Raw genomic sequence first — 17,952 nt, 5'->3', positions numbered from 1 at the left:
ATCTTTCCCCATTGAACAGAGAGAAATTTTTTTTTTTTTAAAGGACAATCATGGGTGTGACTTTCAAAGAAAGTCAGGTCACTCATAAATATGGTGGGTCTTAAAGCATATCTTAGTAGCAATATGAGTAAAGTGCATTGAATTTAATATCAAGAAAATATGGGTTCTTAATTTTTAAAACAATAGCTTTGTGACTTTATAGTTATTTTGATCATTTGATACTCTGGTTTCTCCTCAGTTTTAAAAATATGATAATAATACCAATACTTCCCTACCAGGGCCGTATTGAAGATCAAATGTGTATTACAGAGCATCACAAATTTTAAATTATTTTGTGAATTCCATTTATTTTAATTACATTATTTTTAATATAATCACCAAAGAGAGAAGCAACCGAATATAATTTTATTCCATCTAAGAAAGGTAAGTATGCTATCATAATTTATTCCAATCAGAATCTCTGATTTGAGGGGTGACTAGAAATAGGTTATAGCTAAACGTACATGATAGTTTTATGTTCCTACTTAGAGATCAAGATTCAGTACAGAGAATAGTGATTTTCTCATAAAAGCATGACAGGAAATGATAAACAAAGGACAACAACAAAATTCATGTCTCAGAGAGCTGAAGATGATTTTGGATTTATTATTATTAAATATGAATATATTACTGACTAATCTACTGTATTAAATAAAATGTCATAATCAAATATTAAAAATTAAGCAAAATCTCACTTTAAAAAAGGAGCATATGGGGCAGCTGGGGGCACAGTGGGTAGAGCCCCAGCCCTGAAGTCAGGAAGACCTGAGTTCAAATTTGACCTCAGACATTTAACACTCTCTAGCTGTATGTCCCTGAGCAAGTCACTTAAGCTCAACTGCCTCAGTAAAAAAGAAAAAAGAAAAAGAAAAGAACATGCATTGTTTAAACAAAATTTCTTTAATATGACTGATCTTTAATTTTTTTTTTTTTAGTTCAAACAAATAATTCAAATTTGTTGTGGAAGCTCAAGTCTGTTGAACTTAACATTATAATTTCTTGATAAAGAAGATTAAGACCCTTTTGCCTTTTCATATTTTCAGGGTTTTGGTGAACAATTTCAACTGAGGTAAAGATGAAGTTGTAATTGAAAAATAACATGATTATATCAGGAAGATTTTGTACTAGATCTTACTGTGGTAACCAAAAAATCTCTAATAATAATAGTAAAAAATCAATAATAAAAAATTCAAGAGAATCCTATATAATTCATATAGATTTCAGTAATGAAGGTGTTGAAAAAAGATGTTGGAAATGTGGGGAAGTTAGAAAAGTGTGGGCTGTATGAATTTTAAATTGGTTATGAATTTTTGAAAAAAATGAGGAATGCCAAAAAGAAGTGACAAAAGTTTCAATATTAGAAAGAAAAGTTGAAGGGAATATCACAGGAATTTTTCTTGAATTGCAATATATTTTATCATTCCCACAAAAAGGAAGTCAAATAAACTATTAATGATTGAATGATTTGAATTTGTGTGATGATTTTGAGACTTCTATTGATTATATTATACTAAACTATGTAGATTACTTGATTTATTCACTTCCTAGGACTAGATAGCTAGACTTCCACTATCAGCAAAACAAGTTTAAAAATATAATACCATCTCTATTCTCAAGATCATAATCACAGTAAGAATGAAGATAAATGTAAAAGTATTAAATAATAGGAATAAAGTGCCAAATATGCAGAAAGCTGTAAATAATTTAATAGAAATGATCTTCAAGTGCAATCAGCCCCAGTTTTAATTTTATAAATGAGGAAGCAAAGTTCCAAATTTTTTAAAAAAGAAAGATAAAATGTATTCAATAGATAAAATTTGAAGTGATATTTGATAGACAGGTAGGGTTCATACAGTAATTTTAATAAAAATAATTCATGAAGAAATAGTCTGGGAATCAGTCTACTCTGGGATATCCACTCTATATTATACAAGTTCCTTACCCTCACAATGCCCCAGGCAACTCTTTAAGAATACTGTAGAAGAGATGCTCATTTACATTAATAGGGGAAGTCTCCTTGCCTCAGGTTCCTACAAAAAGAAATCACAGGTCCAGATACTAAGAAAAAAAATACAAAACATGTGTGTGCTTTTCATAAAAATATCAATCTAGATATTTCAAAAATCATATATACATGGTTTTAAAATGATTTCCCCTATAACTTTGAGAGTTGATATCACTGATCTTATTCTTTGATTTTGCAGATGAACAAATAAGGTCACATAAAAATTCAATAGCTTGATCCAAATTTCATAGCCAATATATAAAAGAAAGAGTGGAAAAAAATACCTGTTAAACTTAAATTGTGATTGAATCTTTATGTGGCCTTGTTAGTTCATCTGCAAAATGGACACAAGATTATTATTCATCTTTTCCCCAAAAGTAATTGTGAAAATCATTTTAAAACTTTGTGTACACAATCTTTGAAATGTATAGAATTTTACTGTGCAAATATATAATGTAAAATATATAGTATACATAATATATACAATATTTATTATAAAATATACAAATTGATTTTATATAGTATTTAGTCTTTTAGACCAACTTGACTGAGGAATAATCCTATTGGGGACAAATGGTGAAAATTCAGCTCTTCATTCTCTCTCCTTTTATAACTGCTCCATCTTCTGAGAAATTAGGATTATTCCAGTGCTCCCTGACTTGCCCTGCTCGCTTACATGAGGTACATATTAAGGGCAGTGATTAATACACTGTGTTTCAGACCAAATTGGAACTACAATCTATTACTTAATATTAAAAAAACTCTTACTTGCCTAATTTTCTCAAGTCACTGGTATTTAAGCAAGTTCATTGTAAAGAATTCAAATTGAAGCTTAGACAAATAGTGACTTAAAGTATTTCCTTTTGAAGATATATTTGTGAGAACACATTAGAAAGATGAGAGGTAAGAAATAAGATGAAGTGTATGAACATGTGTTTGTATGTGTGAGGGAGACAGACAAGAGAGATATACAGAGGCAGAGAGAGACAGATGTGGCACTGACAACATATTTTAATAATTCAGGGTAAAGAGAATCCTGTAGTTTAGGATATTCAATAACGATACAAAAAGGAGATTAATACAATACAATTATATCAAAACTAAGGATTCAAATAAAAAGAAAAATTTAGTCAGTGAAAACAACAAAAAGGAAATAGTATTGGAAAAATTGGATATTACTTATTATATAAAGCCAGAATTTTTTAGGAAGTATAATCATAATGACCCATATGGGTATGTATACATGTGCATATATTCATTATGCACATATACATTCAAGTACTTACATATTCACAAATTATATATATATATATATATATATATATATTATATGACATGTTCTGCACAGTCATGAATGTATAACAAGTCTGTATACCCTTGAGCATATGTATATATATATATATATGTATATATATATATATATATATGTATATATATATATAAACTATGTTTATGAATTATTTTAAATGAATTAATGGGTGTGGATGATCATGGCTCCACATGCTAATCCAAATTTCTCGATTTAGATTTAGAAAAGTTAGGGGTAGCCAGCAAGTTTTCATTAAATACTTGCTATGTGTAAGACACTATGCTAAGCATTTAGGAGACAAAGCAAATAAAAACAAACAATAAAGATTTTTTCCTTCTACAGAATATATTCTAATATAGAAAATGTACACAATTATGGGTATACAAAATGTATGCAGGGAAATTTGGAAGCAATCTAAGAGGTACTAGATCTACTGCAAGATTTATTGAAAAAAAGATGAAATTTGAATAGAAACCTGAAGAAAGACAAAAGGTAACGATGAGAAAAAAGCATATTACAGGTAGGGTAACTAGATAACTTAAAGGGAAAACATCAGGAGTTTAATTATTATATATGGGGAATTGGTAATAACCTTAAAATATAAAAGTTATAAAATAAAAAATTTAACTTGACAAAATATGCAATCTCATTTCCTCATTTTAAGAAACAAACACCAATACTTAGAAAACTGGTGTGATAGGAATATCCTGAAGGCAATATATCCCAGACATGGAATATATGGAGAGAAATATGGCTGGAGGAAATCTGACTGTTATTATGGAATTCATTCTCCTAGGATTTTCTGACCTTCCCAATCTTCAAAGATTCCTATTTGGGATTTTCTTAGTAACCTACATGAGTATATTGATAGGAAATGGTCTCATCATTATGATAACCAAGGTGGATGCAGGTCTCCAAACTCCTATGTATTTTTTCCTTGGAAACTTTTCCTTCTTAGAAATTTGTTATACATCAGTCACTCTTCCCAGAATGCTTTCAAATCTTTGGACCCAAAAAAGAAACATTTCTTTTGTTGCCTGTAGTATACAACTTTGCTTTCTTCTCATTTTGGGGAATAGTGAATGTTTCCTCTTGGGAGTAATGGCATATGACCGTTATGTGGCCATTTGTAAGCCTCTATACTATCCTGTCATTATGAACCCCAAAATGTGTCTTCAGCTGCTCATTGGCTCCTGGATTGCTGGGATCCCAGTTCAGATTGCACTGACATACCAGATCTTCTCTTTGCCCTTCTGCGGTTCTAATGAACTCAACCATGTTTTCTGTGACATTCCCCCATTATTGAAGCTGGCATGTGGAGACACTTCCAAGAATGAACTTTCTGTCTATGCTGATGCTCTGTTATTTGCCCTGATTCCTTTTCTTTTGATTGTTGGGTCTTATGTCAAAATCATTGCCACCATTCTAAAGCTCCCATCAGCCACTGGAAGATACAAAGCTTTCTCTACTTGTTCCTCCCATCTCATTGTTGTAGCCTTATTCTATGGGTCTGGCATTACTATGTATTTGAGACCCAAGTCCAGCTATTCAGCAAGAACAGACAAAGTGTTCTCCCTTTTCTACACTATTGTGACTCCAGTATTTAATCCTTTGATATACAGCCTAAGAAACAAAGATGTTATCATGGCATTGAGGAATTTACTAACTAAATGACTATTATCAAGAAAAAAAAAAAAGATACACTGATGGAAACAATTTTATGCATTTATCCAATAATTCTTATCCAAATCAAACTTGTTATCTCTCCTGCCTTCATTTAATAACTTTCATTTTAACTCCGTCAGAAACTTCTTCCCATTTCCAGAATTATGCCTACTGAGTCTATGTGACTTTTGAGGATCAGTTGAAGCCCATCTGAAAAGTCCTATTTTTAAAGCTCTTTTTACTCTCTTAAACTTGAAAGCACCCAGTGAGACAAGTGTCTGAGTAAGAAATATAAAGATACTACCATTTATGCAAGACAAAGAAGACTGAAGTCCCTGAAAGGTTAGAATTGAAGATTTTTGACCCTGACTTTCTATGCCAGTTTCTTTCATGTCTTCCATTAAATTTTCCACAGTGGGTCCACACAATGTACTAGGAATTTTCTTTAAGTACATTTTGCTTCACAAAGAGATTCAGTTGAAAACTTTTCTAAAATTTATCACTTAATATTATCATGTGACTGGACTACCATTTTAAAAATACATATTTATTTATTTTAAAAGCATTTTATTTAAAAAATGCATAGAAAATTTTCAATATTCCTTCCTGCAAAACCTTGTACTTCAATTTTTCCCCTCTCTTTCCCCTTCTCCCTCCCCTAGACAGCAAATAATTCAATATTTTTAAACATGTGCAATTCTTCTATATATATTTTCCATAATTATTATGCCACACAAGATAAATCAGATCAAAAAGGGGGAAATGATAAAGAAAACTGAATGCAAGTAAACAATAACAAAAAAGTAAAAATATTATATTGTGATCCACACTCAATTTCCACAGTCCTCTGAATGTAGATGGCTCTCTTCATCACATGACCATTGGAACTGTCCTGAATCATCTATTAAAAAGAACCATGTCTGTCAAAATTGATCATTGCATAATCTTGTTGTTGCTATATCCAATATTCTCCTGTTTCTACTAACTTCACTTAGCATCAGGTCATATAAGTCCCTTCAGACCTCTCTGAAATCATCCTGCTGATCATTTCTCATAGAACAATAATATTCATATACCATAACTAATTCAACTATTCTACAACTGATGGGCATCCATTCAGTTTCTAGTTTCTTGACACTACCAAAAGGGCTGCTACAAACATTTTTGTGCACATTGGTCCTTTTCCCTTTTTTATGATTTCTTTGGGATGCAGACCCAGTAGAGACACTGGCAGATCAAAAGTTATGCAGTTTGTTAGACCTTTGGACATAATTCCAAATTGCTCCCCAAAATGTTTGAATCAGATTGCAACTTCACCAACAATGTATTAGTGTTGAAGTTTTCCCACATTCCCACTAACATTCATCATTATCTTTTCCTGTCATTTTAGCCAATTTGAGAGGTGTGGTAGTGGTACTTCAGAGTTGTCTTAATTTGCATTTCCCTGATTAATAATGATATAGAGCATTTTAAGTTACTTTAAATGGTTTTAATTTCTTAATCTGAAAATTGTACATATCCTTTGACAATTTTTCAACTGGAGAATAGATTGAATTCTTATAAGTTTGAGTTAATTCTCTCTATATTTTAGAGATGAGGCATTTAACAGAACCTTTGGATGTAATTTTTTTTTTCTCAGTTTACTGCTTCTCTTCTGATCTTGTCTGCATTGGTTTGGTTTGTACAAAACCTTTTTAACTGAACTGAAAAGTCTCCATAGATCTGAGAGGTTGACTACTCCTTGTTATTCTAATTTGCTTAAAGTATCACCCTTTATGTCTAAATCATGAACCCATTTCCACTTTATCTCTTATCTGTGCACAGAGTGTTAGGTACAGTGGGTCAGTACCTAGTTTCTGCCATACTAATTTCCAATTTTTCCCAATAATTTTTGTCATATAATGAGTTCTTATCCCAGAAGTTTTTTTTTTTGTTTGTTTGTTTGTTTGTTTTTACTACAGTCATTGACTATTGTGTCTTGTGAACCTAACCTATCGCACTGATCTTTATTTCTTAGCCAGTACCAAATGGTTTTGAGGATCGCTGCTTTATAATATAGGTTTATATCTGTTATAGCTAACCCAGTTTCATTTACATTTTTTTTCATTAATTTCTTTAAAATTCTTGACCTTTTTGCTCTTCTAGGTGAACTTTTTAAATTTTTTCTAGGTGTAAAATAATTTCCTGAACATTTGGTATGGCACTGAATAAGTAGATTAATTTAGGTAGTATTGTAATTTTTTTTTTTATATTAACTCTACCTACTCTTGAGCACTTGATATTTTTTCCAAGAGATTAGATCTGATTTTATTTGTATGGAAAGTGTTTTGGGATTCCTGACTTATTTAATAGTTATTTTAAATGGGAATTCTCTTCATATCACTTGCTGCTGGACTTTGTTCGATAACATAAAAATGCTGATGATTTATATTGATTTCTTTTGCTTCCTGAAACTTTGCTAAAGTTGTGAATTGTTTTGCTTTTTTAGTTGATTCTCTAGAGTTCTCTAAGCATACCACTGTATCATCTGCAAAATACATATTTATTATATATCATTACACAATTTCTTTTTTTTTTTATTTTTAAGTTGTAACTCTCTTCATATCTAAAGGGGAAAAATCTCAATAGCAGGAGTATAGTGAATTAAGTAGAAGACTTGGAAAAAATAGAAGGAACATAATATAATTTCAAAATTTGAGTAAAATCTAGGACAGAATTGCTTCAATCACAATAAAGCAATTGTTAGGGAGAAATTATTATAAAGTGAATAAAAGATAATCCAAAATAAAATGATATTGTTTCAGTCTGAGAGAAGATAGAACCAGTATGACATTGCTCCAGGCATTTCAAATTCTTTTTTTTTTTGGATTATAAAAATGTCTCTAATTTTTTAATAGGAAAGACAGCTATTAAACATTTTTACATATAAGGAAAAATGTACACTTAATGTGATTCCCAAGAAAAAATCTTAGCTGGTGAAATTCAACATTATTTCACAATCTTCTCTTAAATTTAAGAATGCCATGTTTCACAAAGTATTATGTCCATGGAATATCTTTGTACTTGAATTAGCTTAGTGAGACCCGAAAATAGTACTCTAAGCACAAAAGATACCCACCCCCAAATCAAAGGACATTAGGGAAAATTTGGGGCAAAATAGAATAAATTAAATCTATCACCAGTGGTAGATATTTTTATTCATAATCTTACCATTTAAGTATGAAAAATTTCACTAACATCAAACTTTCCTTTTAGAATCCACAGGTGTGTTATAGAAAGAAAACCAGACTTTCTTGGACAGGCATTTCAAATTCACATGTCCAATAATAACGTTGTTCTTGTTATCATTGTTATAATCAATATAAAGGTATCGGGGAGAAGAAATAAAATTGAATGTAGGAAATAAGGAGATTCACCTTATCCCAAATGAACTTAGATAGCCCAGTATTTTTTCCTGAATCAATCAATAAACCAGTCTAGCATTCTAACCCTATCTTGAATTTATAACAAATATACACAAATGTTAAAAATGTTATTTTATGTTAATATTCACATATTATAAACAATTATATGTTATATATTGTTTTTGATAATTATCCTCAACTTAGATAGACCTCCTATGTGTTTTCCTCAGAGTTGCTTAACCATATCCTACAAATTTTGGTATAATGGTTCACTCTTCTTTTCTAAATTTAATTATGTATAATGTTAGGCATTGTGGTCCATAAAGAAAAAGCAGTACGTAATTGCATAGATAGAGAACAGATCTTGTACTTAGAACAGGGTTCCAGGATTTAAATTCATTAAATTCCTTAAAATATTCAACAATCTGGAAGCTCACAAAATATAAGACTCAAAGAACATCACAGGCTTCTTTGACAGAGGACATTGCTTATTGGGAACTCCATACACTGAGAAAATAAGTAGTTCCAGTATATTTAATATCCCTGCATTTCTGAATTTGTGTTAGTTAATTTTTTAATATCTCAGCATATGAACTATTTGGTGATAAATGTATTATGCTATTTAACATAGGCATGTCCTTCATAATTTAATTTAAAAATCACCAGTATCATAATTATCTTTTAAGATATTTTCTTCAAATTAAAACCATATTTCTATATTTTTCTGAGATAAGTCAAGATAAGTTAAGGTCATCTATATTACATATTTAGCTACTTGGACACACACACATAGACACATATATATAATCATTTCAAATGATAAAATAAATATATGTAATCTATATCTATTTTGCAAGTATTATATACATACTTATATAACATATAATGTAAATATATGTGTACATGTAAATATGTGCATACTCATAACATATATATATGTGTGTGTGTGTGTGTGTGTGTGTGTGTGTGTGTGTGTGTGTGTGTGTGTGTGTGTGTTGAACTGGAGAAGGAATGGAAAACTACTCTAGTATCTTTGCAAAAATTATCCCAAAAGGGCTCAAAAAGAGTCAGACATGACAGTAATGACTAAACTATCTTTCTATCTAGCTATATATCCATCTACCTTTCCAAATAGTTCTTCCTTCTATTTTACTTAGTTGCTATTTTTCTCCCTCTATTAAATATAGATTTCTATAGGTATAATTTATATTGATACACTATCTTTCAGCAAAATATCAGTTTTCCTTTTTGCTTTGTCTAATTCATGATTGTCTTTTTAATAATTATTCTTCTGAGGTACAATATATTCGGCCCATATCAACATTACAATTCTACTTTATTCTATATATTTTAGATATTTCTTTCACATAGAAATTACTTTGTTTTTAATATATTACTAATATATTATATTCCAAAGCAGATTCGGTGCATTGTAATATTTCTCTGTCAAGGGCTCCTCCACTGCCTTATCCCATTGATGTATTTAATTCAGTGTGCCCATTTTAGGGACAGCCTTTTGCAATTTCCCTCTCTATTGTTCTTTTTCCCACCATGGTTCAATTTTACCTGAATTTTTTTCAAACTGCACTATTCCTTTATCATGTTGGGTGCATTCTACCACTTGTAAATTCCTTTCAGGGTCCCTAATTTTTTAGATGGATATAGGCTGCATTCTGCTGGTATTTCTCTCAGTGTTTCTGAATTTAAAAATTTTGCTAACATAACCAAAATGACTAAGGTCTTCTCACTTCCCTCACTTCTCACCCACTAATTATCTCCTTGCCATGTAAACCACCATCTCCAATTGGTAAGTTTCTTTGGGGCCAACATCATTGTGAAGCAGTTAAGCAGTACTATAGATAGACTATTGCCTTTGGAGTTAAGAATACTTGAGTTTGAGTTTTGCTCCACAAATTTATAAAATGTGTAATCCTAACGACATCACTTACCTCAGCCTTAGTTTTTTCTATGTGAAATTAAGATAATAATACCACCTCTTAGCTGGGTGGTTATGAGAATTAAATAAAATGATACACATAAAGTATTTTGAAAACTTTAAAGCACTCATCAAATATAAATGATAAATATGGAAATGATTTTAAAATGATAATAAAGAGGTATAGAAGGATAACCAGGTGGGCCATGTTTAATTTCTCATTATTCCTCAGAGATAATGGGATGTTCTAATTCTTCAATAATTATCAAACTGACCTCAGTCTCCATTTTCTGTTTCCTTTGGATGCCTCAGTTTTGTGAATGGGACTAGATAGTTTTATTTTATTCCTCTCCTGACTGCCTTCTGACTGATATTGATATAATTACTTGGAACACTTGGGGTTTTCTCACTTTGTAATACTTTGTGGCATTTTTTTTTCAATGCTCAATTTTGGGAACAATTCCAGGATGGCTATATGTTATTCCTGTCTCAGTTCTGCTTTTGTCTCTAATAATTGTGTTATTATAGAATATGTTATTCTATAATATAGAATATTATTCTATATAGAATATATATAATTTTGATTATAGAATAATGATGTTCTATTGAGAATCATACTTAAGTATGGAACCCAGAAATCTGTAAAAAAATTCAAGAAAACTGCATCTTTAAAGAGTAACTTGGTTCTCCAAAGCCTCACACCATAGCTGTGAATCCCAGCCTCCACAGCTATGAATCACAGTACACTAGAGAAACTAAAGAAATGTTTTTGTAATCTTTATCTAACTCTGAGCAGAGCTGACAAACTTGAGGAAAGACCACATTACCTAGAGAAGTCAGAGATATGTTTGGAGGTCATAAAACAAATTTATTGACACAGATTTTGTTTGAGAAAGATTGTATGCTTTTATTTTAATAACCTAGCTGATCTTAAAAAACAACTTTGATATATTTGTACTGGGAATGAAATAAAGAGAAAGGTTCAGAGATTTTCACTGTAACTGCCTCTCTGTCTCTTTATATCATCATTGCACTTTCACATGACATAATCTATTGCGCTGATCATAATTAGATCTCCAGCAGCCAGTAGCAGGTGATTCCCATAACAATGTTTTCACCTAGTCCTCTCATCTCATTCTACCCTAATTTTCCATTTCCTTTTCATATGATGTTTTTCCCATTTGTAATCAAAACTAATTGTGACCAGATACTATGTTTGGTTTTGATTTTTTTTTTTAAATCCCTAACAGGATCGTATCTGGCACGTAAAAAGAACTTAACAAATACTTGCTGCCAACTCATCTAATTTCTGCCATTTTCCTCTGTTACAGCACTAAATTAATGGCATTATCATTGAGGATTTTAACTGCTGATTTTCTTATGGATTATTAATAATCAATGTATTAGCAAATATCTGGGTAACATGTAGGTACTACTATGGAGAACAACTGAGGATATATTACAGCTAGATTATATTTAGTGCAATTAAATTCTATGAAGTCTTTGCACTATGCAAAATTTCATTGTATATTTTCATTTGTCATAAACCAATTACCATATCTTATATTAAATATATACATATATATTAATAATCTATAGGTAATTTTCGCTTTGCATGCACAATTTTTGTGGGATTTTTACTTTTTTCTTGACTAAATTTAGCTTAGGACTAGTTTAAAGACAAGGTTTCTTTCCTTCTCAATCTCTGCCTTTCCTTTCCTTCATTTCTATTCCCCTGTCACAGAAATATTCTGGCTAAATAGCATTGTTGTAAATTATGTGCCAAATGATAATAATGAGCACTATACAATAACTCTTTGTTGCCCTATAGGTGATTTTCAATTTTAATTTTAACATAATATGGTCTTCCATGAATCTTAGACCTTTACCACAACATCAGATAATTATTAATTTAAAAAAAAGATCATTTTTTATTTCAGAGAGAAGCTGAGATTTTTAAAAGTTGCCATTTGATTTCAGAAACTAACACATGATCGGTTTCATTAGACATCTTAGGTATATATATATATATATATATATATATATATATATATATATATATATATATATATATTTCTATATATATTTCTATATATATTTCTATATATATATATATATATATATTTCTATACATATATATATTTCTATACATATATATATATTTCTATATATATATATATATACACATATATACATAGATAGATTGATAGATAGATACATAGATACATAGATAGATACATAGATACATAGATAGATATAGATATATATATATATACACACATATACATATGAAGTCACAGGTTCTAAAAGTTAAAGATTAAAAGGAATTTCCTCCTAGACATACATGGCAGCATGTGCAAAGTAGTAGAGGAGGGAAGCTAGAGAAATATAAGGGCAGGAATCTGTGAACTTCTGATACACTCAGCTGACTACTTATGGCATTTCAAAAGGAGTAATGAATTAAGAACCTGGAAACATAACAATATGCTAGCTTGTGAATTTTTAAAAATAAATTTGTTTATATTATCTTCTAGAAGTATTAAGAGTAAACAGAAATTACTTACTAGAGAGAAATTGTATTCTACTGGTATAGACTTCAAGTTCCCTAGATCATCTTTATTATAGGATTAAAGTCTAGGAATCAATATTTAGGAATAGGAACACAGAATCAACAAGACCTGGATGTAATAATGAAAAAGCATTATTAAACCTCAAACCACACAATTAGGAATATGGAAAAGCTTATGCTTCTAATAGCAGGAGGTTAGATATATGAGAATTTCCCAGCATTGTAGCTTTGATCTAAGTTGAAGGCTCATGAAGTTAACTGATAGAATTAATGAATTTGAGTATATATGAAGTCGAGCTCTTCCTGTAGGGATAAGCTCAACAATTACATCTTGTGGTATAATATGATGCATGATGGTCACAATGATATATAACAATTGGATATCATATAGTGGATAAGGAAAAATCAGGCAATTATTTTTAATAGATTCAGGCAGAGGTCATTATATGAATGAAATGAGACATCCAATCTTTTTAATAGTGATAAACATCATAAACATTCTTGTTTCTTTTCTCCTTGGCCAGAAGATTTTCTCTGAAAGGAATAAGATCGTTCTACTCCAAAAGGAAGCGACAACCTTTTTGTACTTCTACATTAGTGACTCACATAATTTTATAGTCAGTCCACCAACTCCAAACTTTCATAGCACTCTCTTCCCACTTCTAGATCATGGATTCCCCATCTTTTTTAAAGTCCAAAGTAAAACATTTTCTTTTACATGAAACATTTCCTAATTCCTCCAATTCCTGATGCTCTCTTTTATTAGACATTTTGCTTTCATTTTGTATTTATTTCGAATAAACATACTGACATATGTGCATGATTTTTCTACTAACAGAATATTGGGTGTTTGCAAGTAGGAAATATTTCTTTCTTTTTCTTTCTTTACTTCCTTTCTTTCCTTTCCTTCTTTTCTTTTCTCTTTCCTCCCTCCCCCCTCCCTCCCTCCCTTCCTCTCTCTCTCCCTTCCTCCCTCTCTCCCTTCCTCCATTTCTCTCTTCTTCCCTTCCTTCCTTCCTCCCTCCTTCCCTTCCTGCCTCCCTCCCTTCCTCTCTCTCTCCCTTCCTCCCTCTCTCCCTTCCTCCATTTCTCTCTTCTTCCCTTCCTTCCTTCCCTCCCTCCTTCCCTTCCTCCCTCCCTCCCTCCCTCCATCCCTCTCTTTCTTTCTTTCTTTCTTTCTTTCCTTCTTTCTTTCTTTCTTTCTTTCTTTCTTTCTTTCTTTCTTTCTTTCTTTCTTTCTTTCTTTCTTTCTTTCTTTCTTTCTTTCTTTCTTTCTTTCTTTCTTTCTTTCTTTCTTCCTTTCTTCCTTTCTTCCTTTCTTCCTTTCTTCCTTTCTTCCTTTCTTCCTTTCTTCCTTTCTTCCTTTCTTCCTTTCTTCCTTTCTTCCTTTCTTCCTTTCTTCCTTTCTTCCTTTCTTCCTTTCTTCCTTTCTTCCTTTCTTCCTTTCTTCCTTTCTTCCTTTCTTCCTTTCTTCCTTCCTTCCTTCCTTCCTTCCTTCCTTCCTTCCTTCCTTCCTTCCTTCCTTCCTTCCTTCCTTCCTTCCTTCCTTCCTTCCTTCCTTCCTTCCTTCTTCTCACCCTCTATCCCTTTCTTTCTTTCTTCCTTTATTTTTCCTTGCTTTCTTCTTTCTTTACCCAGTAAAATATGTATTAGAAATTAATTAATTAGTAAACTGATTGCCCTTACTAGATGTCTCCAAGCACAGCATAGAACATCATCTGCTAGATGTGTAACACCCATTGTTACAGTTTCAGATATACCTGATATCCTCTGCATTATCTTTAAATTGTGAACTATGGTGATTATTTAATTATTTTCAATAATTTTCTACTGAAGAGCATTATATGTATTTTATTTTCAGGATCTTTTTTTTTTCAAATGTTAGTAGGAAAACTCTATATTATATCTTTTTATATTATGTGGTTGTTATTCCCATTACTCACATAATATTTAATTCTGTGGGACTTTGATGTGATTTTGTTTATTTTAATAATTCTAGTTCTATTTGCTAGTATCTATTTGAGTAAAATAATGTTATTATGTACCAGAATTGATGAGTTTCAATCTTTTGTACCACTATCTCTTTCCAATAACCCAATCAAACTCCTTATTGACTTAAATAAGAAATAGAAAATCATGAAAATATAGCATATTATTGGCAAAACATGAATCTAAATAAGAACTAAAGAAGGAATAAAGTTCAGGGGTTACTTATTTTTTACTCTAAAAAGCTTTTTAGAATTAAAATTAAGCTAAAATGAAATTCTTGAAAATTCAATTGGGGAACATAAATTTAGCACAACAAACTATGCTAGACTTTAGATTTTTAAGAAAAAGTAAAATTTCTCAGTATTCAGAAAACTGATATTACCCTCAGATGTCAGTGTTTACACTACTAAGTAGATTCAAAATCATTTGATTCAAGGCCCTCATATTACTCAATCATGACATAGTAGCTGAATTATTAAGTAGTCAGAAATTGAATGGGAAAGGATATTAAATATTGTGGTTATCAATTGGGGCAATCAAAAGTGGACAATCTGAGAATTTGAATTTAGGAGGAAATATATACCCTGAATGAGGGAGATATTATGTAATTTAAAAGAGGCAAAAGATAAAATGTTGAGCTGAAGAACAGTCTAGACTTTGAAATATGAAATAAAAGCTTTTTCCTCTATACCTGAGCCAAATTGCTTTGGTGACAGTCATTTTCTAAAAAATATTGCACAGCAATAATTTGTAATATTTAGACACTTGGTTTTCCATTTCTCAGGAGAGAAGACAAAATCAACAATAGAGCATTAAAATGTTAATGTTCAGTTTTGATGGTCCATCATCACAAGTGACAGCAAGTGGGATCCCAAAGCATTTCCAATAAACAAGAATGACAAATTATCTAAAGGCCAGAAGTGATGGGAAGTGACTCCAGTTATTTAACAAGAAGTATATAGAGAAGAGGCCTCTGAAAATTCCAATGTTTGATTTATTATATTACTCAAGTTTGAAATATTTTTTTCATTGCCATAATGACATCCTTGTTCCTTAGGCTATATATTAGGGGGTTAAACATAGGTGTGATAATAGTATAGAAAAGAGCAAGTATTTTATCTGTTCCTTCTGTGTTGGTAGATTTAGGTCGTAAATTCATGATGATAGCAGACCCAAAGAATAAAGCCACTACTATGAGATGGGAGGAACAAGTGGAGAATGCTTTGGATCTCCCAGTGGCAGACGGCAGCTTTAGGATGGTAGAAATGATTTTGACATAGGATCCAAGTATCAACAGAAAAGGAACCATGGCAAAGAGTACAGCATCTGCATAGACAGAGAACTCATTCAGAGAGATGTCCCCACAGGCCACCTTAAACAATGGTTGGATATCACAGAAAACATGATTGAGTTTGTTAGAACCACAGAAAGGCAGAGAGAAAATCTGGTAGGTTTGTCCAATCTGGACTGGGACTCCACTGACCCAAGAAGCAACCACCAGCTGAACACATACCTTGTGGTTCATGATTAGAGGATAATTCAGAGGCTTACAAATGGCCACATAACGGTCATAGGCCATTACACCCAGGAGTAGACACTCAGTGCCTCCCAAAATGAGGAGGAAGCCAAGTTGTACAGCACAGGCTAACAAAGAAATATTTCTTTTCTGAGTCCAAAGATTCATCAGCATTCTGGGAAGAGTGACTGATGTGTAACAGATTTCCAAGAAGGAAAAATTCCCAAGGAAAAAATACATAGGAGTCTGGAGAGCTGAATCAATTTTGGTTATAACAAGGATGAGGCCATTTCCTATCAGGATACTCATGTAGATAACTAAGAAAATTCCAAAGAGAATCCCTTGAAGATTGGGAAGATCAGAAAATCCAAGGAGAATGAATTCCACCTTATAAGTGAGATTTGTAAATGCCATTGTTTTCTGTGTATTCAATCTGTGGTAATCATGAATTCAGAATGGACAAGCCATTTTCCCACTCAAGGCTTCAGTTCCCTTTTCTGTAAAATGATTGATTTTCATTAGATGACCAATAATGTCCCTTTTAGGCCTGATGTTCTATGTTTTCAGCCCTATAATTGTGACAGCCTATAATTTATTATCTAAGTTACTTTTCAGATCTAAATTTTTTTATTATATATTTTAGACCTCCATCCAGAAATTACTGCATTATATATTCTGCAATGAAAGCTTCTATCTTTATGCTGCAAAATGGCTTCTAGTTCAAAACTCCATGATTTCATAAACTTAGAAAATTTGAATTTAATGAAGAACCAGCAATTAGCATGCAGTAAAACTCATAAAATCATACAAACCAACATATTGTTAATATTTATATTTTCATAGAATATAAACTTTTAAATGAGTTATATGTTTGGAGGAGAGGTGTGATAAAAGACATATGATGACTTGGCATTGAGTCATTCATTTTTCTAACTTAGCTCATGATATTATTTCTACCTAGGATATTTTCTCCTACTCCATTACTTATCAGAATCTTTCATTTCTATGCCAAAATGAAAGACAGATACGTAGATGGGTAGATAGATATAACAGATAGATAGATAGATAGATAGATAGATAGATAGATAGATAGATAGATAGATAGATAGATAGATAGATAGATAATTTTCATCAGGCCCCAGACCACTACATCTCTACCTTCCTTGAATTCATAAGACTGTTGTCTGTTTCTTATTAGTGCGACTTCTAGGGTAACACAAACATTTTAGTGTGCATTTATGGCTTGATAGGTAAAAACTACATTAAAATTTGTGTGCACCTTATGCTAAAATCTGCCTCATTAAGTTAGTTATTTTACTCTATTTATATATTCTTTATCTCCAGTATAATTATCTTTGATGACAGGGATCCTGTTTTATATTTCTTTCATAGACTTGTACTCTCTCTTGTAGGTAAGAATAGTTCATTATATAGAAGGACTTTATATCTTAAAGTGTTTGATTCCTCAAACTCTACTATTAAAGGCATATTTATTTGGGTTAAGAAATTGTTGATCTTCT

At 31.3% G+C, this 17,952-nt stretch overlaps 2 protein-coding genes across 2 annotated transcripts; one reads left to right on the top strand and one right to left on the bottom strand.

Annotated features, from left to right (window-relative positions):
* Positions 1–4,082: 4,082 nt before the first annotated feature.
* Positions 4,083–5,027, top strand: LOC141547128 (olfactory receptor 10AG1-like). The gene has a single exon (XM_074275515.1). It carries the CDS (start codon positions 4,083–4,085, stop codon positions 5,025–5,027), a length of 945 nt encoding a protein of 314 aa, XP_074131616.1.
* A 10,895-nt stretch (positions 5,028–15,922) lies between these two features.
* LOC141547468 (olfactory receptor 10AG1-like) lies at positions 15,923–16,846 on the bottom strand. The gene has a single exon (XM_074275874.1). It carries the CDS (start codon positions 16,844–16,846, stop codon positions 15,923–15,925), a length of 924 nt encoding a protein of 307 aa, XP_074131975.1.
* Between the last annotated feature and the right edge of the window lie 1,106 nt (positions 16,847–17,952).

The sequence above is a fragment of the Sminthopsis crassicaudata genome, chromosome 6 (assembly GCF_048593235.1).
Source record: "Sminthopsis crassicaudata isolate SCR6 chromosome 6, ASM4859323v1, whole genome shotgun sequence".
Taxonomy (NCBI): domain Eukaryota; kingdom Metazoa; phylum Chordata; class Mammalia; order Dasyuromorphia; family Dasyuridae; genus Sminthopsis; species Sminthopsis crassicaudata.
The sequence above is the reverse complement of the archived record's forward strand: the minus strand, read 5'-3'. Positions and strand labels throughout refer to the sequence as shown.